Here is a 22,674-nt window from a genome sequence, read left to right on the forward strand (position 1 = left end):
AACCCCAAGATCAAGAGTTGCACGCTCCACTCACTGAGCCAGCCAGGCACCCCTGTTAAAGGACCTTTTTTAACAATGGATTGAGTCAAATACTTGCCACAGAGTGCTGCAGCTAGGTCCTATGCCATTATATTTTAATATCCTATGCAACAGGCCAAAGTGCCCTAATGTACTGCCAAGTACCATGTGCTGAGATAGCTGTGGCCTACAGAGTCCCTGAGAGTGATGCCAATCATCATCAAAAGCATTTTTTTAAGCACCTATCTGTACATGGTTCTATCCTAGGCACTGTACAAAACGAGTTAAACAGACTTGGCCCCTGCCCCCTGGGAGTTTTCAATCTATGATGATGCTGACATGGACAGACATAAGGATATTGAGACAACTGAACAAACATTGAACAAGAACATAAAGTACTAACATTATGTACAAGCAAAGGGGTAAGTGCATTTTATGGGATAGTATTAAAGGAAGCCTCATGGGACATGAACAGGGTGGGGTAGAGCAATTAGTCAACCTCTGTCAGGTTAGATTAGTTTTCATTGGGAAGTTGGGTTTCATATAGACTTAAAGTAGGGACAGGACATTCCAGAAATAGAACACAACAAAAAGAAGACTTGGAGCAAGGAGAGAAGTTTAGGACTATATTGTTGGACTGTTGGTGGCCTCCAAAATCTGCAGTTCTGGATGGTTCTGAAGCTGAAGGTGAGGTTGTTTTGGCTTAGCAAGTTGGCATTTAAGTTGGGTCTAGATCAAAACTAGTTCAATGCAGAGCAAAACAACAAAAACAACAACAACAAAAAAAAACAACTGGAAACTTGAATACCTTTTGCAAACAGTCTTATTAAATCTCTTTTATGAACTATTGGCCACTTAACAGAAACTTTGGAGTTCAGTAAAGCTATTATCTTCTCAGGAATTTATACAAGGTTATCTTGTGAAACATCTATTTTTGCTCATTAAATTGTGTTCTGTGTTAGAAACTTTATAGCATTCTGGCAACATGTAGAAATTATTTCTCAAGAATTGGTCAAAGGTTTTTTTTTTTTTTTAAGGATACTTTTCTGTCCCAGAGAAAGGCCATGGGAATTCTGGGTATTACAGTGAGCAGTGCCCATAGATGTTGAGCCCTAAATATTTTCTGCCCTTCAGTCATTAATTTCTTATCTTCCAAGATGTACCTTTAACACCATGCATACATGAATTTGAATGTAAATCACCAGTGCAACAAATCTCCTTTTGCAGTGTCTTCCAGATAGAACTGATTACTTATTTTTCAGTAGACATGGATTTAAGAGTTTCTCCATTAGGTCTCAGCTTGCTGTTTGATGTCATTCATATCTGAAATGTGAAAATTTGAATTTATCCAGAATACTAGGGTGTAGTTATTTTCTTTACAAAAGCTTCTTTATTGTACAAAAGAATTCGCAATAGATTCTCTCTTAATTGCGAGCTTCCCTGGTGCCCTTTAAATTATTGGGTTTTCAAAACTTACATTTATACAGAGCTTCTTCAATTGCCATCCATTGTGTAAATACAGTACATTGAAAAGTAAGTGGTGAAGCCCACCGAGACATTAACAATTCAAAATGCCTTTTAAAATATTGAAGTCTTTTTATGCCCTTAGGTATTTAACTTATGTGATATGCATTTACTCTTCTTCCTCTTCATTAGAATTGAGGTTGTAAATGGCTAGTCTTGCCTTTCCTCACTTCCCACTACTCTCTGTGCTATAATCTGACAGTAAGAAGAATCTAGTAACTTCTCTTTCGATCCCAAGTTAAGAGATAGTAGCATATGGTAAGCTTCCTAGTAAGAAGAGTGACTCAGGGACTGTCATCCAGAGAAATTCAGTAATTGTTCTTATTCACTAAATAGCTTGCCTAGATAATCTTTAAGAAATACCTCCCCTGCATGGCAATTTACTGTTCTGTTGGTATGTTTACTATTAGGCATTTATCTTTATTAAACTATTCTTGGACTAGTCTATCTGGAAGAGCATGGAGAGTTTTAGGAAAAATAAAGACAAAAGATTAGACAAGATTATTTCAGAAAAACTGGAAATAAGGACTATGAAACACAGCCAGTGTCTTCATGTAATCCGGCACATCTTTTGTATGTGACCCAAGGAATAAGTAGAAAATTTCCAGAAGTAAGTGGATTTTTTGTTTGTTTTTGCTTGTACAAAAAGAATTCACACCCGTGGATTCAGGAAGAAAATTGAACCTTCTGAAATCTTTAAAGGAAGACAATTCAAACATCTCTAAATTGTCCATGCTCATGATAGATAAAAGTGATAGTGATTGACTACCATGTTAGGAATTATATTGCTTCATCCTATCTACTGATGGATGTACCTTGTTGAAGAGGGAGGAAGGAGTTACATTGGAAGCATGCAAAATACCTTCTTTCCATACCAATTTTGATTCTGACTCAGTAGAAAATACCCCTATAGTTAACTTGGGCTTGGTACAGAAAGATTTTCATGGCGTAGTTTTACATAAGTACCTTAGTAGAGAATTCAAATATTTAGAATCATAGGAATTGGGATTCATCAATGAGCAAAACAAAAGTGTTATTTTTCCCTTTGGAGCATATATTCTAGTTCAAAAGTCAGCAGACTTTTTGTTATAAACCAGACAGTAAATATTTTAGGCTTTTGCATGTGGCATGTTCCATATAAAACCTTATTTACAAAAGCAGCCAGCTGGGTTTGGCCTAGCCCATAGTTTCCCAGCCCCTATTCTCACAGGTGAAAATAGAATGAGTATGTTATACTAGTTTATTAGAGTATGTTTACTCTAATAAATTAGAGTATGTTAGGTGGTAAGTGCTTTGGGAAAGAGAAAAATAATGCAGAGTAAATAGAGAGTATCATGAGGTAGAAATTGGCAGGGTGGGTTTCACTGAGGTCAAGAAGAGGAGGAGGAACCAAGAAAGAAGACTGAAAAGTTAATGACTGGTGATGGAAAGAACACCAAAAGATGATGATGTCCTAGAAGTACAATGAAGAACCATATATGAGGAAGAAGGGAATATCCATGTCAGATACTTCTGTTAGGCCAAATAGTCCTCCCTTTTGCATTCAGCTGTTCATAAGTTGTTAGTGACCATTATGAGCAATTTTGGTGGAGTGGATTCAAGAGGAGAATTGAAGGAGAGTGAAAACAGATGAGTCTTTTGAGGAATTTTGTAAAGGGAGCAAAGATCAAGCAGTGGGGGAAGAAAGATCAAGACAATAATTTGTTTTTTTTTAAGATAGAAGAAACAACAATATGTCTGATTGGAAACATTCCAATAAAGAGTAGAGAGGAAATGATGTAGGAAACAGTTGCTGGAGCTGTGGCTTTGAGTTGGCAAGAGATGGGATCTGGTATGTCAGTGGAGGGATTGACATCAGATAGGTGTGATGTTGGTAGTGGCTGCATGTGCTGTGGAGAGTCTGGCCTTGTTCTTTTGTGGCTTCAATTTTTGATTAAAGGATTATCAGTAGAGAATATGAAAGTTGAAGTGTGGAGGTTTTATATATACTTTATGGTCTTTAACTTTTAGTACCAGCATTTGACAGATCTTTGGTGACTCACTAAAATGACTTCTGTTGTGCCTTCTGAGGGAGTTTTAAACTTAACCCAGCAAATTTGTATATTTTAAGGATAAAACTATACATTATAAGATTGAATAATGATGCATGTAATGCCTGGGGCACAGCAGCTGGTATCATGTAGACTTAAGAAGCGCAAACTATTGTTAGAGGAGATAGTAAATACACTGAATTGAAATCATAGGTCCTTTAATGTGGCTCCCAATGTTCTTTCTACTTCACAATGGGGTCTCTCTTACAGTGACTAGTAATGTTACTGGCTCTAGTGATCAGGGGAAGTATTGATCAAGGCTCTATAGATCGATGCTTGTTCATACGTGTTTATCTCCTATTGCTATGTTAATTTCTTTCTACAATAAAAATAATTTTTTACATTCTACAGCGTCCTCATAGATTGTAAGCCCTCAGAAGGTAGGTAATAATTCTTATACATTTCTAAGAAAATGTCTCAAGTGATAGTTTGTATGTGGAGGGTATTCAACAAATATGATGATTACTAAATCAAGGTTTTATATTTCTTTGATTAAACTTAGATACTCAGTTCTTTAGGCCTTGTTCTAATTCAGTCCTGAGACCCTTTCACTATTCTGAAAAATTCTGGAGCTAAATTGTATTGGGCTTAAAAGCAGTCTAGAATACCTCCAAATATAGCTATTCTAAATAACTTACAGAGAAAGGTAGTAGCCAAATTTCACAGTAAGCATTTAATAGAAGTATAATTGGCACATACAGCTGTTGGAATGTCATAAAAACTCGCATGGTGATCATTAAAAGAAGTTTGTTAGATGGGTGTTACATGTAAGTGATGAATTACTAAATTCTCCTGAAACTAATAGTACACAATATGTTAACTAAATAGAATTTAAATAAAAACTTGGGGGGAAAAAGTTTGTAGAGAATAATACTCAACTAAATGTTGCATATTGAAACATCAACGTAAGATAGATTGACTTCTTATAACTACAAGAAAATAGCATTGGTTACCTTCACATACTGCACCAAGGAAGTAATGAGTGAAGTCAAAGAAGTGATATTTTTACCAAGTACTAGAGAATATAATTATGGGCAGGAACTGTTCTGAAATGGCCATTTCATTCTGCAGTAGCCAGTGTGAATAAAATAAGTAAGAGAACTATTTTTTTCATAAGAAGCAGCTGCGTTTGAGGCTTTATTTGATTTACTGATAAAGATAAAAATTTGAAGAAGCTATTTCCTAGAATTTAGGAAGCAGAACTTAACAACTCAGTTGTCTCAAGACAACTGAGAAATTCTAAGTTTATTCAAATCTAGGTTCCCATCACATTTATAACAGTTACCTCTAAAGCATCAGAACATCCAACTTCATAACAACATTTTAGATCATTGGAAAATAGTGAACAAGTCATTTTTTAAATATCTGTCTTGTGTTGAAATATTACTTTCTTTTATTATAGGTCCAGTTGTTTACGTCTTGGATCTTGCAGATAGACTGATCTCAAAAGCTTGTCCATTTGCTGCAGCGGGAATAATGGTTGGCTCTATCTATTGGACAGCTGTGACTTATGGAGCAGTGACAGTGATGCAGGTTCAGTATTTTACTCTATTCAGTGATAATACTTTTAATGTGAAGATCTATTAGATTTCTGTTAGGAGTTTTAAAAATTATTTTGAATAAGTAATAACATTCTCAAGGCTTAAAAATAAGAAAATTTATTAAAAAAAAGTATATAGTGAAAAGTCATCTTCTTACTCCTGTCCATTTGCCCAGGTTCCCCCTCACTTCCCCAGGTAGCCATTTATATTAGTTATGTAATATATTCTAGACTTTCTTTGTGCATGTGCAAGAAAAAATAAATTTGTTCTCCTACACACATACGTTTTTTTCCCCCCTAAAAGGAAGCATATTAGAACTACACCCGCCTTTTTTTTTTTTTTTTTTTTACAAACAGTGAATCTTGGAGATCTTTTTATAAGTATGCAGAAATCTGCATACCATTCTACATATGGAATTAGAACAATTTACTAACCAGTCTGTTGTTGATTAGAAATGAGTTACTTCCCGTTTTTTGCTACAATCAATAACTGTTGGTGAAGATTATTAGACTTAAATTTCAAGATTTAGTCCCAGGCCCTTGATTCCTCTCTTTATACTTTTTCCCTAATGATTTCCAGCTATCAGCTGTGTGCCTTTTATGGTTAGATCTACATCTTTTGCCCTATTCTGTCCTCAAAAGCAGTCCTGCCGTTGCAGCTTGACCCTTCTCCTTATGTGACCACTTGTGATTTCACACTCAGGATTTCTGAAATCAAACTAGTCTTTTCCTCAATTTGAAACCTAAATTTATTTATATTTTATAATATTATAATTTCTCTATACCTCTGATTGCTACTATCATTTTCCCATCTACTCGGTTTATATCCTACATTCTTAGGATTACCTTTAACTTTCTGCTTCGTAGCCCTATCTCCAGTCCACTGACCAAATCCAAGCAGTTTCCATTTTGATATCTTATATCTGTAGCTTCCTTTCCACAGTCTTTATAACACCTGACTTTGTTGTCACTCCCCTATCATACCGTATGGCTAAAGGAACCTTTTGATTGGTTTCTCTAATTTCATTCTCTTCTGTCAGTCCATCCTTCCAAATTAATCTTCCTAAAATAATCCCTTCAACATCTACTCCAGGCTGTCTCCTCTGTCTTAAGTAGGACTTCCAGTGCAGCAGTTAGATTGGGTAAGTGTTTCATAAGTAACTCAGTAATAGTTTACACACTATGTCATATTCTAGAAATTGCACATAACTTGCCTATGCCAGGTCCATAGTAAGTAGCCTTTCTGGTTGTTTAGTCATGGTGAAACAGAGTATTACAAGGTTTCTTCATGAAGCGTTGAGGATACCCCCAAAATCTGGATGTAGTCACTAGAATGAATTACAAATAGTAAACCATCATTTGTCATGAGTGTAATGGATAAACATTAAGAACCACTGACTTAAAAAAGATTCTGTTTCCTTGACCTGATTTGTTATGCCAAATCCTTCATAGTCTTACTTCATTCTACTTTGAGGCCTATTGGGCTGTCCCCTGCATCCTATTCTTTTGCTCCTGTTTAGTTTTGTACCTCTGTCCTTTGACTTTTGCCACCCTCCTTGCCTCATACCTGTCTCTCCATTCTCTTCTCTACTTCTCCAAATCTGAACTCTTTTCAGGCTTAGTTCAGCTGCTTTTCCCTCCTGAAACTAACCAGACAACTCCTGCCACTGTCATTCTTTAAATGGCAGCAAATCTTGTGCTGACCAAGTGATATTGATATAGATTACTGAAGTTATTTAATTTTTCCTATATTTAGCCCTTTGCTTTTCCTATTAGAAGGTAATTTCCTTGAGGGGTGCTGGGTGGCTCAGTTGGTTAAGTGTCCGACTCTTGATTTTGGCTCAGGTCTTGATCTCACAGTTTGTGGGATCAAGCCCCACGTGGGGCTCTGCACTGGATTCTCTCTCTCCGCTCTCCTTCCCTCCCCTGCTTGCACCCACTCACACTCTCTCTTGCTCTCTCTCAAATATTTTTTAAAAAGTAATTTCCTTGAAAGTAGAGACTGTCTTACACTTAGGTATTCCTGCTATTGCATATACACAGAGACTAATACTTAAAGGGCTTTCATAAATATCGTGGGGTTTTTTTTATATGACTAGTTCTGTCAGGTAGTAGCAGGTTTATTTGATTATATTCTCTGCAATAATTAAATAAAATAAATTAAAACTCCAGTTTTGATTAATGAGTAGATCATTAGTTCAGGGAGGTTTAGGTAATTCACTAGTACTGACGAAGACACAAAAACTTAGAGCAGATATATACATTATTGAATGTACAATACGGATGTATATGTATATTTTTTGCGGGTGAGGAAACTAAGGCCCCATGAGATTGAGTGATTTCTCTTAATACCTAATTGACTACAAGAAATAGGATGGCTCTTTTTGAGGAAAGATTTTAGGCTCACTCAATCTTTTTTTTTTTAATTTGAGAGAGAGGGAGAGAATCGAAAGCAGGCTCCACACTGCCAGCATGGAGCCCAGTGTGGGGCTTAAAGCCACTAACTGTACAATCATGACCTGAGCCAAAACCAATAGTCAGACGCTTAACCAACTGAGCTACCCAAGGACTCCAAGCGTCGCTCAATCTTAAAAGAAATTTGTTAATGATTCCCAGGCCCAAGGAATATAGTTCTAAGACAAGGTGTACGTAAGTGAACAACTGGAGAACAGTTATAACATTATGTAAACAAATATGAAGAGTACAGAAGACTACATAAACAGTATTTTAATTCAGTACAATGAAAGATCGTTTGAAGTTTCATAGAAAGTAAATCTGGAGCTGACTCTTGAAGGCAATAATTTGGATCTGTAGAGGAGATACAAGCAAGGAGACAAAAATGAACATGTTGGTTAATGGTGATGGTAAAGAAAAAGACTAAAATTATGGTGATACATATATTTTGTGTTACCACTTAGAAATAATCTTCATATACACTGTGGCACTTGGAAAGATTTTTTAAGCCCTGAATGAGAGAGATTACAGTAGATTACAGACGGTAGGTAGGTAGGTAGGTAGGTAGGTATCATATGATTTAATTGTATTGGGAAGACTTTTACCTTTCTGAGCATATTTGTTAGGGAATGTGCCCCACTTATACCATCAGCAGTATTTAGGGTTTTCTTTTTAACCCTTGACGGTTTTCTTTTCCTTTTGTTCTCCGACTACTCTAAAGTACAAGTATATTAGGTTAAGGAATCAGACCACTATTCTTTTCCCATTTATTTCCCCATGAGCCAGTCTTAAGTTCAATCCCAATTAGTTGTGAGGAACTTGAGACCTTCTGCTTATCTTTTTATTGAAAAGACAACGTGATAGGTAACTTTTTCCCCCAGCACTGGGCTAAACACCTTCCAGCACTGATGTTTTTAAACCTTGCATCAATCGTGTGATCTAGATACTATTAATTATTCCTAGCTTACAAATTTGGCAAGTTTATGTGTCCAATACCACACAGTAAGGAAGAAGCATTAGGACCCCTGTCCCTAATCTAGGGCTCCTTAAGTGAAACTTTGTTCCACAGGCAGTGGGAACATTTTACTCTGGAACAACCACCTTCATGTCCATTTTCGTTCCATTTTTCCCTCTGGTGTAAAAATAACCCCCATAAGCACTGTCAGTTCTTAACTCATATACTACACTTAACTATCCTTAAGTCTGACTAAGAAAACCTCTTAATTCATCAGTGTTCATTCTCCCATTTAAAAGTAGGGCCATAGGAGCACTTGGGTGTTTCAGTCAGTTAAGCGTCCGACTCTTGGTTTCTACTTGGGTCATGATCTCATAATTTGTGGGATCGAGCCCCACATCGGGCTCTGCACTGACAGTGCAGGAGCCTGCTTAGAATTTTCTCTCTCCCTTCTCTCTCTGCCCCTTCCCCCATGCTTGTTGTCTCTCTCTCTCAAAATAAGTGAATGAACTTGGGAAAAAAGGTAGATTTTAAAATAATAATAATAATAATTTAAAAAATAAAAGTAGGGTCCTAAAAGGAAGTGATTTAAAAGATCAGATTAGGGATCTGGGTGCCTGGGTGGCTCAGTCGGTTGAGCATCCGACTCTTGATTTTGGCTCAGGTCATGATCCCATGGAATTGAGCCCCTTGTTAGGCTCTGCACTGAGTATGGAACCTGCTTAAGAGTCTCTCTCAGACACCTGGGTGGCTCAGTCAGTTAAGCAGCTGACTCTTGGTTTCAGCTCAGGTCATGAACTTATGGTTTGTGAGTTTGAGCTGTGCAGAGCCTGCTTGGGATTCTGTCTCCCTTTCTTTCTGCCCCCCTCTCTCTCTGCCCTTCCCATGTCTCTTTCTCTCTGTAAATAAATTAAATAAATAAATAAATAAATTTTTTTAAAGTCTCTCTCTTCCTCTGCCCTTTCTCCCCACTTGCACTCTTCTTTCTCTCTAAAATTAAAAAAAAAAAAAAAAAAAAAAAAGATCAGGTTAAAACAGCCTTTCAACATTGGTGAACTCCTGGATATGAAGAACTAGCTTTTAGGCATCAAGCAGAGAAACAAACCTTTCTTTAAACCTACAATTCCTAGGTCTTTATTTTATACACAGATAACAAATTCTTAGAGAAGACATTCTATAGTTCCTGAATCTCACCCCCAAATTGAAGTCTTAAAAATAACCTGTTTTGAAATCTTGGAGCATAAAACCAGAATGTTCCTGATGATACACAAGGTATGCTGGGTTTGTTTTGACCAAAGTTAAATCAGCCCCATTGCTTTACTCAGTCCTCATTTACTGCCCTTGAGTCTGATTATAGTAGCAGGGGGTATACTATAGTTATACTATTGTTTCCATTTTAGCATTTATATTTGCATGCTTGTTTAATTTGTCTCTCTCCTCTCCAAAAGATATCTGTTTAGCTCACCATTTTATCCGCAACACCTAGGCCTATTTCTGGCACACAGTCAGTACTCAGTTGAATGAATGCATTCAGGTATGCGTGCATGGTGAGCCCAGCTTGAGTATAAAGCATCTCTGTCGACTTTAGGTATAAGAAATTGGGCAGTGGGTGGCGCCTGGGTGGCGCAGTCGGTTAAGCGTCCGGCTTCAGCCAGGTCACGATCTCGCGGTCTGTGAGTTCGAGCCCCGCGTCGGGCTCTGGGCTGATGGCTTGGAGCCTGGAGCCTGTTTCCGATTCTGTGTCTCCCTCTCTCTCTGCCCCTCGCCCGTTCATGCTCTCTCTCTCTCTCTGTCCCAAAAATAAATAAACGTTGAAAAAAAAATTAAAAAAAAAAATTGGGCAGTGGGCCTTTTGCTCAGTTTGCTATTTCCTTTTTTTGTTTCCTCACTCTGAGATACCTGGTTGTAAGGCTTTTACCGCTACCCATGAGAAATAAACTGTGCCTTACTGTAGTCTCTACCTGAATATTCACTCTGCTTTATATTTCTAAACCCCAAATTTTAAAAAGAATAGCATAAACCACAAAAGGGATTTTTCAGATTTCTCTAGCACTTTGAGAATATTTAAATCACATTTAGTTATAACTTTATATGTGATCATTAAACTGAAAATAATAGAATGAGGGGCACCTGGGTGGCTCAGTTGGTTTAGCCTCCGACTTCGGCTCAGGTCATGGTCGCACAGCTGGTGGGTTCAAGCCCCTTGTCCGACTCTGTGCTGACAGCTCAGAGTCTGGAGCCTGGTTCAGATTCTGTGTCTACCTCTCTTTCTGAACCTCCCCCATTTGTGCTCTCTCTCTCTCCAAGATAAATATTAAAAAAGAAAAAATATATAAAAATGAAATATTCCTCAAAAAGCATAGGTAAATACACAATCTCTGGGCTAATCCACATTTGTCCCACATTTTGGGATTAGGGTTTATGAAATACGGTGTACCCTTGAACAACATGGGGATTAGGGGCACTGACAAATCAAGAAAAGTTATATATAAGTGGACCAGTTATATACAAAACTCATGTTGTTCAAGGATCAACTATATTGTGAACCAGACTCTTTCGCTTTAGGGCAACTCAGAACAGTCATCCTTCACATACAAGGTGTCAAGTTTCTACAAGGAGACACAGAAGAATATTAGATACCTATACCTGGTCTTTGGCACTGAGAAGAGGCTGGCCTCCTGCCCTTTAATATTACACTGTGGTTAGATAATGAAGTACAAACCTGGACTATATCCCTAGCTCAGATTTTAAAGCATCCATTTTGGTGCTCTCCATGTACGTATAAAATATTTTTACCTGGATTGAATGTGTTTAGAATTTCAATTTGTTCTTACCATTCTCAGCTTGACCTTATTTCACATGTCCTTGTAGTAGTGAAAAATTTGCTATGTAGTAGTAAAAAAATTTGCTATGATAGTTGACATGAAGAGCATCTCGTTTTTGAAAAAAAAAAATCCCATTTACTTTTTCATGAGCTTGTTTCCTGAGTGTACCTGGCACTTTTAGTTTTCCCTGCCTTCTTTCTTTCCTTCCCTCCTTGCCTATCCTTCCTTCCTTTTACCTCCTCGCTTTCAAAGAGACTGTTTCTTCCCAGTCCTCTCTTCATGGCTTACTCCTCAAGTGTGATCAGAAAAACTATTTGGAGTTTTTATAGTAGTGTCTTCCTAGCAAGCTGTCCTCACTGTGATACCTGGGTGGGCTAAAAGCCCAAGATTCTGAAATCGTCCTCTTCTGTCATAACTGCCAAAAATAATCCTTCAGAGAAATAGGTTTAATTTGGAAGCGATTGAGACTTTGGCTAAAGGGAGGATCATTTGAGACGTTTGAAAGAGAATTTTCAGGGAAGTTCTCCAGTTAAAACTAAGAAGCTCACCAATAAAATGGAGATGTTGAGAGAAGTATAAGGCCGAGATGGAGTAAAAAGAATTTTCCTGGGAGGGGGATGTATGGAGATTCACAAGTAAGAATCATATCCTGGGGTGCCTGGGTGGCTCATTTAATTGAGTGACCAACTCTTGGTTTCAGCTCAGGTCATGATCTCACGGTTCATAGGTTCAAACCCTGAGCTGGGCTCTGAACTAATAGCACAGAGCTTGCTTGGGATTCTCTCTCTCCCTCTCTCTCTCTCTCTGCCCCTCCCTCGTGCTCACTCGCTCTCTCAAAAATAAATAAACATTTAAAAAAAAATAATCATATCCTTCTTGCCCTCTGGGATCTAAACCAGGGGAGAAATAACCCTAAGACCCAGATGAGAGGGAAAGGATTGTTTTAGCTTCATTACCCTAGAGTTAGGATACCCTAGAGTTCCTAGATTAGAAAAATGACTGGAACCTGTAGCAAAAACTGCCTTCACTCAAATGTAGATCTTAGAATTGAATTTTAGCAGAGTTTGGTCTGTAGAACAAGCATTTAGCCAGCCAGAAAAATCACTCTATACCAGAGATCACTGAGTATGGAGAAAGAACCAAAGAGAAGTGAGCTTTTGGGCCATCTCCTAAAGGCTGGTTCTGCCCCTTGGTTATGCTTACCCTAGTAGGAAGAGCAGAAAAACAGATGCTCTGCTGGAGGACAAACAGGACCTAGAATTATAGCCCAGTCTAACCATATCAAATAAGAGGAACAAAATAACCAGAAATCCCCTTCCCTCTATTGAAATGTAATCAGTGTGGGTCAACCTTTTTTTTAATTTACATCCAAATTAGCAGGGCAACAATGATTTCAGGAGTAGATTCCTTAACACCCCTTACCCATTTAGCCCATCCTGCCTCCCACAACCCCTCCAGTAACCTTCTGTTTGTTCTCCATATTTAAGAGTCTCTTATGTTTTGTCTCCCTCCCTCCCTTGTGTTCATCTGTATCTTAAAGTCCTCATGAGTGAAGTCATATGATACTTGTCTTTCAATACCCTTTAGTTCCATCCACATAGTTGCAAATGTCAAGATTTCATTCTTTATGATTGCCGAGTAATACTCCATTAGTATGTGTATATATATATATATATATATATATATATATATATACACCACATATTTATCCCTTCATCCATCAATGGACATTGGGCTCTTTCCATACTTTGGCTATTGTTGATAGTGCTGCTATGAACATTGGGGTGCATGTGCCCTCAACCATTTTTTTTTTTCAATATTTATTTTTGAGAGAGAGAGAGAGAGAGTATGAGCAGGGGAGGAGGCAGAGCATCCAAAACAGGCTCCACATTGACAGCAAGAAGCCCAACATGGGGCTCAAACCCTCAAACCACAAGATCATGAGCTGAAGTTGGATGCTTAACCGACTGAGCCACCCAGGCACCCCACTGTTTTTTAAAGCTTTTATTCCAATATAATATGAAGGAGCTTTTTTTCCTTTGAGAGACACATAAATAAATCAGGACTGATAACTTTCTGACTTATTTTTAAAACTTTTTATATTTTTATTTCAAAATTTACCATTTCCTCTAAAATGAATTCAGCTCAAGCATGCAACCTTTCATTAGATAAGGAAATGATTCTAGTGAATGCTGTTTGTTTCACAGGTTGTAGGCCATAAAGAAGGTCTGGATGTTATGGAAAGAGCTGATCCTTTATTCCTTTTAATTGGACTTCCTACTATTCCTGTCATGCTGATATTAGGCAAGATGATTCGCTGGGAAGACTACGTGCTTAGACTATGGCGCAAATACTCAAATAAACTACAAATTTTGAACAGTATATTTCCAGGTAAGGCCCTGAATTGTGGTTATAATGAGCACACCAGATTAACCTTGTGGAAGAATCTTAACATGTGAAGTTATTTTAGCTATTGTGATTTATGAGCACTAATACCTCCGTTTCTTTTTCCCCCCCAACAGGGATTGGTTGTCCTGTTCCTCGAATTCCAGCTGAGGCTAATCCTTTAGCAGATCACGTCTCTGCTACCCGAATTTTGTGTGGAGCCCTTGTCTTTCCTACTATTGCAACAATAGTTGGTAAACTGATGTTCAGTAGTGTTAACTCTAATTTACAAAGGACAATCTTGGTAAGATGGTTTTAATACTACCTTTTTTTTTTTCCAAGTGACTATACAAAAAAGAAGGAACTGTGTTTAAAAAAAAACAAAACAGTGGGACTTCATAAATACTCATTCTGTGGCTTCTGTGCCTTGAGGTTCTATTTGATCCCCACTGTTATCCAATAGCAAGAAAGAGGGGAAGATCCTTTGCATTACTTCTGGCCTTCCGGAACTATGCTGCAGGTGATGTCTCTCCTAGAATAGGCATGAATTATCACACCCATCCTTGCCAACAAGATTTTGGTGAATAGCTTCAGCTCTAGGATCAGACTGCCTGGTTCATATCCTATCACAGATACTGCCTTGCTGAGAAACCTAAATCAAATTTCTTCACTTCTCTGTGCCTGTAAAATGAAGATCATATTGGTAGCTACATCAAGGTTATGTGGTGGATTAAATAGTTCATTTGAAGTGCTAGCACATAATATGCCCTTGTATTGTTTGCTATCATTGTTATTCCTCCCACTTCCCTTCTCTGATAGCAGCCTGCACATGTGCCCAAGCCTTCTCTCTGCTATATCAGAATGGACGTCAAGCTAAGTGGAGAGAAGATTACCTCAATAGGAGAACAGGGAAGGGGGCACCTGAGTGGGTCAGTCATTTGAGCGTCTCCGACTCTTGATTTTGGCTCAGGTCATGATCTCACAGTTCGTAGGATCAAGCCCACATCAGGCTCTGCACTGGCAGCACAGAGCCTGCTTGATTTTCTCTCTTGCTCTCAAAATAAATATTAAAAAAAAAAAAAAACAGGGAAGGTATCTCTGTTGGGTGTAGTGATCCTGCCTGTCTTACCCCCTAAGTAGAAAAGAGAACTGTCTCATTTGTGTTCATCTGAGTTAGCAGCAATGGCTCTTTTCTGATCTAAGTAAAATTATGTTATTATGTTTCTCTAAATCTGCATTATAAAAAGCTTTTTATTTTTATTTTAGGGTGGAATTGCTTTTGTTGCCATAAAAGGAGCATTCAAGGTTTACTTCAAACAACAGCAATATTTACGTCAGGCACACCGCAAAATTCTAAATTATCCAGAGCAAGAAGAAGCATAAAACTGTGACTTCTAGTTGTTCTGCAGTCCTATCATCCTTATGAGTCTGTTGTGTTGTTGATTCCATCATTAATGCACAGTAGTGGAGACTTATGATAAGCTGCTGCTCATATTTTTAAGAAATAGAATAAAGCACTTAGGGCAGGGGAAATCCTCTCAGTAATCACGGAACCTAAGGTTGTGATTTGTTTTCATTGTTTTGTATGTACTTCTTTTATGGCAGTCATCTGAACCATTATCTTAGCATGGTAGACCTGGGTTTTGTTCATATTTTCTCCAGACAGAAATGTAAAGATCAAACTGTGCAAATATTTAAAAATGCACATGCTGTTTTATTCAAATGCCTCTTTTGTACATGTTCATGTTCAGTGTTTTCTTAGAATCAGCAACTCAATGAAGGTACTATGAGGATTTTTCTCACTGGCATAATTTGATTACATGCTAAACAGGAATATATGTTAATATGAGGAAATGTAAATTAGTTATAAAAAATAACAAACCAAAAATGTATGTAAACATTCAAATGATTATCTGAACAAATGCAATTTTGTTTTTCTTAACCCATGTGACGTCCTCCAAAATGTGTAGGGTAAAAATTCACAGGGCTTCCAAATCACTTTTTCACTATTAAATTTTATTTATATAATGTCGACATCTCATAGCTCATAATGTAATTTTGACTCATGTCTCTTGTAGTCGTGTGTGTGTGTGTGTGTGTGTGCGCGTGCATGCATGTAAGAGAGAGAAAGGGAGAGAGTCGTCAGGTCCTTCAATCACTGGAGTACAGTTTTTAAATCCATATTTCTAGAAATTAGAGCTGCCAGTTTATAGTAGTTTGAGCACAGAGAACGGTTTGCAAAAAAAAAAAAAATCAATAAAGTTATTTTACTCTTCTCTTTCATTGATTCAGTTATTCAGGTATTTGTTGATCACCTCCTATTTGCCCAGGCATTGTACAAAGTGCTGTGGGATACAGTGGTGAGCAAGACAGATTTGGTTTCTGCTTTTATGCAGTTTACCATCTAGTTTCAACAGATAGAAAACCAGCAGTGAGTAAACCAAGGTGAGGTTTACTTGAGCTCTTTGTTTTTATATCAGTCAGCAAGAAGATCATTATGAAAACAAGAAGTCTTGAGTAAATATTGAGGTTATTGTTTTTTGGCTTAAGTCCATTTATTAAATCCAATACTAATGTTTTTAGATTTTAATTGCTTGTCGTGTTGATGAGGCTAGCACCTTAATCACTGTTTAACTAGTTTTTATGTTCATTTTTAAAAAAGCAATTATTTATTTTAAGCCATTTTTAATAGTGGCCCTTTTAATGTTGTTCAATCTGAATGGTCTTGCAGTTATTTTCATTAACTAAAATTTTTAAAAGATAGTTCCAAAAACCCTATTTATTTTCTTGTTCACAATATATAATGCATGACAGTAATAAACGTTTCCCTTACTGATACATGGCCACTTCTCTTTAGGAGTGTAGCAAATATAGATTGAGCTATGTTAGATTGCAATAATGTATGTTAACTTTAGTAATTTAAGACTGGTACCTTTCTATAGTATGAATGTCTTAATCCTGTCTTATAAAGTTTATGTGAATGGCTGTTGAACATTCAGAGTTGTAATTATTTTGGGAGGAAGGGAATATTTGACTGACAGTGAGCCTTATTAAGAACACTGCTGCAGTTGTAAAGGGGAAATATAAAATCTATGAGTATATATAAAAATAACTTAGATTATATTGCTGTAATTATAAAATATATTGGCTTTTCTTTAATTTTCAATATAAGAAGACATAGTAGATATTTCCTGCATAATTTTGTTATATAGAACAGCTTTTAGGCAACCTTTAATAAAATTATACAAGCACACTGTTCCCCAGTTACTACTTTCATGCCGAAGATGGGGGGGGGGGGGGGGAGTAGCTGCTTTTGCGTTTATTGGCATCAGGGTTCTTGAGGGCCAAGGAAACAACTCTAATCCTTTGGGGGCAGCAGGGAGGGTTTTCTAGAGCTGTGGGGAGGGAATTGCAAGTGCCTGGGGACCAGAGTGGCCTCTAGCCCTGGAATTGAAGACTTTTAAATCCCAAAAACCTTCGCTCAGAAAGTTCTGTGTACCAGTCTTCAGAAAGGTGGCTTGCACCACCATGAACAATAGAAGAGCATGGGCTGACTAAAGTTAGATGGACCTGGGTTCCAATTCTGATTCTGCTTTTAACAACTGGATGCATACCTTGGCCAAGTGGCTTTCTCTCAGCTAGTTTTCTTCATCTCTGAAATGCAAGTAATACTTCTATCTCAGAAGACCATTTCTAGGATTAACTGAGAAATTAAAGGATAGAGGCACTTTAGGCTCGAAATAGCCCCTACAGAGCAGTAGCTGTTTCTTAATTGTTAGTCTGTTCGTGCTCTATGAAAAGGGAAAGGAGAGGTAAGAGAATGGTGTTAGGGGACAGATTAACGGGATGTTACAGACTTTTGGGATGGGTGGATATATTTTGTGTTTTCGTGTTTAATTTTCACATTGCTTTACTGTGTTATTTCTATAAACTTTAATGTTTTAAACCTCTTTTATAAAATTCAGTGACAACTAGTAGAATTCTTTTCTTTGCAGAAGTTAACTTATCTCCAAAGTGGCCGAAAATATTGTTCCTCATTACATGATTATCAAATGACTGTGAAGAATATAAAATTAAACTTAGTGACTTAATTAGTCACTGCCTTGCTAACTGTGCTGTAATTTTTTTAAACGTCTTGTTTTTAATATAGCAGACTATCTCAATACTGGCTGGATTAGGTTAAATAAAGAATTTTTATGTTCTCTAGGTGTACTTTGTCTGTTGCACAACTCCAAAAATGTTAATTCTGCACCTATATAGTTGGTTTTTTTATCCTAGTTACCAAGATGTTAGTGAGACTTTTAGTAAAAATAATCTGAATTTTTAAAAACTGAAGAGGAATTGTCTTAATTTTGCAAGTAAGCTAGCCCAAATTCCAACTACATTCTGATTTTTAAAATATATACCCCCTCAGCCACTTGCACTATGATTAGACAAGCAACCACACAAGAACTGTGGGTGGTCTCATGCTGCAGGGTATCTTAAAGTGTATTCAAGTGGGCTGGGGATACGTTAAAAAAGTTGCTTCCTCTCAGATACTAAGAATTTAAGTTTCTGAAGGTTAAAATCTTCTAGAATGAGTACATCAAATAAAGGCCCTTCCATCCATGGAGATTTTTTTTCCTAGGTTATTTCATTGCCCCCATCTGAGAGACTAGCAAAAGAGAAACGACAGATAGTCCCAGATACATATTCTGATATTTGTGTGGCAAGTTACTTTAAGATCATAAAACCTATCCCTGGTTATTAGAATTAAGTGAGGTAACATTCTACAGCAGTTTGATATACAGAGAAACAATCTGTGCCAATTTAAGTAGAGGTTGGTTTGCACATAACCTTCCTTTGGTCTCCTGGGATCTCAGGGTTGCCTCTTCTCTGACCTGCCACCCCACACACCCATTAGAAATGGCAGAGTGATAAAATGTCTTGTTTAACTGCCTTCCTAGAACAAAGATTCCGAGCAAAGGGAAGAGAGAGAGGGTTTGCAACTGAATGTCTGTGGAAGCTTTGGACAGGCAGCAGAGGTTAGGCTGTCATTCTGGTCAACCCCATGTGGATTTAAGCCTCTTCCTGATAACAGCCTGCTAAGGTTACCATATGTCTGCAATATATACTACACTCAACCAGGTATTTGTTGAATTCCTCTATGCTCCAGACATTCTCAAGTCCTGGGGTAAAATGGAGAATAAGCCTACTTTGAGATACTTAAGAGTATAATCTAAGACAACTGTGGAATACTTTGAACCCTTAGAAAATGTGCCCTGCTTAAATATGGACTGTCCCTAGCTTAAAATTAGCAAGAAACGATCTATAACAGGAACTAGAGGTAATATGTTCATGATCCTTCAGTAAAACACATTTATCAGTGTATTTGTATGTATCTGTGTATTTACCAATTCAGATAATTGTATACCAAAAATAAGACCTGCAAAAGTGCACAATTTTTAAGTAGAAGTCGAATTTTTGCAAGATGATCACATGTAACACATCAGCCAGGGTACAGTCAGACAGAAATCACATCAGCTATTTGAACAAGAAAAATGTAATATAAGAAACTGTTAGCTGATACGAAGTAAATGAAGACAACTTTAAAGAAAAGTAGCAGGGGCAAAACAGCTACTGCTTCTAAGCTGAAGGAGGGTAGAAAATAAGGGAACCAGAAATTAGAGAATGTCTCTTTTCCTGAAAGGCTGAGATTCAGACACTTTGAAAAGGGTGCGGCTACCACAGTTGTTTCAAGGGGTGACAGAGGAACTTGCCAGAGGGCAGGTGGGAACTGGTGTGGAGAAGCTGAGTTGGTGGGGATAGAGAGGCCGGAGGACGAAACTAGACAGGTACGGGCTGCTGAGCTCCAATGCTTAAAAGGTCATAATGGAGGCTGGAATCTAGAAGGAAGGAGTCTTCCTGACACAATAGCCTTGTGCTGTCACTCCTGTGCCTTCTGTTGAAAAAGCCTAATGTTCCAAAGGAAAAATGTTTACAGGATCCAGTTTCAGAGCCACAAAGTTGGGCAAAGAAGGGTGGATTTGCAACTGAGACAGTAAGTTGGCAATGTACCCAACACCCCTCTTTGTGCCCCTCCTAGTCAATCTCTGACACTCTGCCCTACCCCTACCACAAGGAAACAATCCTGATATATTTGATTCACAGAAAGGTCCATAAGTGATTTAACAGCATAACATCCAGGATGATAAATGAGCCATTTTCATATATTCTGGCTAGGGTATAAAAATTGTTATGGAAGGCAATTAGTATCTGTTAAGATTACAAATATATGTATTCATTGACTCAGTGGTTCCAATTCCAGGAGTTTATCTTAAGATTTTTTGCACTTAAGTACAGCAATATGTCTATGAAGTTGTTCATGGTATATTTAATAACGAGAATGGAATCAAATGTCTTTATGGAATCGGTTGAATAAATTAGGGAACATCCATAATGGAATACTACAGAGCTATAAAAAAGAATGAAAGCTGTTTACCTACTGATATGAAGATAGTTCTAATGTATATATATTTTTTAAAAGATGCAGAACAGTGCTTATAATGTATTACCACTAGGAGGAAATGGGATGAGAAAATTATATAAACATTTGTTTATTCCTTTAAAAAAATCTTTGGAAGGACACATTAGAAAACGAGTCTATAGAAGATTTGAGAACTGAGAGGATTCAGGCTGAGGTGGAGAGAGAGTCTTTCCTGTTACCTTTTATACTCTTTTTCCTAACTATGTAGCTACATTGGGTTTTTTTGTTTTGTTTTTAGTTTCTGTATTTTGAGAGAGAGCAAGCACATAAGGGGAAGGGGCAGGGAGGGAGAGAATCTCAAACAGGCTCTGCACTGTCAACATGGAGTCCAATACAGGGCTCAAAGTCACAAACGGTGAGATCATGACCTGAGCCAAAGTCGGGCACTTAACTGACTGAGCTACCCAGGCACCCCTGTAGTTACATTATGTTTGAAGTAATTAAGAATTAAATTTTGCCATTGAGGACAGTACTGAAAATCAAATAGGACTTTGTTTCTCTTTGAAGATAATATTTGAGCTGTATGACAATAGTTTCTTCTTTCTAAAGATTGAAGTGATTGTTTTTTGAGAAGTAATTTTACGTCTCCCTCAAGTGGATCTTCCTTGGGTATTCAATAAATGCTTATTGGACTGATTTTGCATCCCATAAGATTAATTCTTGATAGAACATTTTGCAACTAGTTTTGTCCAGCAATGTACACAATGAGTGTGTTTTGACTCAAAGTTATCAGCCCATAAAAATGGATAGAACTTATTAAAGCAGGGAATTAACATATCTAAAAGGCTTAACTACTCATTTCTTGTATTTATGTATTCATTCATTTGTTGAGTCAATATTTCTTGAAAACTTAGTATCTAGGCACAGGAAATTCAGAATTAATAATACTATGGCACAAAAACAGACACTCAGATCAATGGAACAGAATAGAGAACCCAGAAATGGACCCACAAATGTATGGCGAACTAATCTTTGACAAGGCAGGAAAGAATACCCAGTGGAATAGAGTCTCTTCAGCAAGTGGTGCTGGGAAAACTGGAGAGCGACATGCAGAAAAATGAACCTGGATCACTTTCTTATACCATACACCAAAAACAAACTCAAAATGGATGAAAGACCTAAATGTAAGACAGGAAGCCATCAAAATCCTCGAGGAGAAAACAGGCAAAAACCTCTTTGACCTTGGCCGCAGCAACTTCTTACTCAACACGTCTCTGGAGGCAAGGGAAACAAAAGCAAAAATGAACAATTGGGACTTAATCAAAATAAAAAGTTTCTGCACAGCAAAGGAAACAATCAGCAAAACTAAAAGGCAACCAATGGAATGGGAGAAGATATTTGCAAACAACATATCAGATAAAGGGTTGGTATCCAAAATCTATAAAGAGCTTATCAAACTCAACACCCAAAAAACAAATAATCCAGTGAAGAAATGAGCAAAAGACATGAATAGATACTTCTCCAAAGAAGACATCCAGATGGCTCACAGACACATGAAAAAATGCTCAACATCACTCATCATCAGGGAAATACAGATCAAAACCGCAATGAGATACCACCTTACACCTGTCAGAATGGCTAACATTAACAACTCAGGCAATGACAGATGTTGGTGAGGATGCAGAGAAAGAGGATCTCTTTTGCATTGTTGGTGGGAATGCAAACTGGTGCAGCCACTCTGGAAAACAGTATGGAGTTTCCTCAAATAACTAAAAATAGAACTACCCTATGACCCAGCAATTGCACTACTAGGTATTTATCCAAAGGATACAGGTATGCTGTTTCAAAGGGGCACATGCACCCCAATGTTTATAGCAGCACTATCAACAGTAAACAAAGTATGGAAAGAGCCCAAATGTCCATTGATGGATGAAGGGATAAAGATGCAGTATAGGGGCGCCTGGGTGGCTCAGTCGGTTGAGCGGCCGACTTCAGCTCGGGTCATGAGCTCGCGGTCCATGAGTTCGAGCCCCGCGTCGGGGTCTGTGCTGACAGCTCAGAGCCTGGAGCCTGTTTCAGATTCTGTGTCTCCCTCTCTCTGACCCTCCCCCGTTCATGCTCTGTCTCTGTCTCAAAAATAAATAAATGTTAAAAAAAAAATTAAAAGATGCAGTATATATATACAATGAAGTATTACTCAGCAACCAAAATGAATGATATCTTGCCATTTGCAAGTATGTAGATGGAACTAGAGTGTATTATGTTAAGCGAAATTAGTCAATCAGAGAAAGACAAATATCATATGACTTCATTCAGATGAGGACACTAAGACACAGAACAAATGAACACAAGGGAAGGGAAGCAAAAATAATATAAAAACAGGGAGGTGGACAAAACATAAGAGACTCTCAAATATG

At 37.6% G+C, this 22,674-nt stretch overlaps 1 protein-coding gene across 1 annotated transcript in view; it reads left to right on the forward strand.

Annotated features, from left to right (window-relative positions):
* The window catches only part of MARCHF5 (membrane associated ring-CH-type finger 5), a 57,289-nt gene extending 39,296 nt beyond the window's left edge, over nt 1–17,993 (forward strand). Inside the window, exons 3-6 of the mRNA XM_003994212.6 lie at nt 5,035–5,165; nt 13,614–13,797; nt 13,929–14,095; nt 15,058–17,993. Coding sequence (XP_003994261.1) covers nt 5,035–5,165; nt 13,614–13,797; nt 13,929–14,095; nt 15,058–15,174 — 599 coding nt within the window. The 3' untranslated portion in view covers nt 15,175–17,993. The remainder of the gene's footprint in view (nt 1–5,034; nt 5,166–13,613; nt 13,798–13,928; nt 14,096–15,057) is intronic.
* Nucleotides 17,994–22,674: the final 4,681 nt, after the last annotated feature.

Source organism: Felis catus, chromosome D2, assembly GCF_018350175.1.
Source record: "Felis catus isolate Fca126 chromosome D2, F.catus_Fca126_mat1.0, whole genome shotgun sequence".
Lineage (NCBI taxonomy): Eukaryota > Metazoa > Chordata > Mammalia > Carnivora > Felidae > Felis > Felis catus.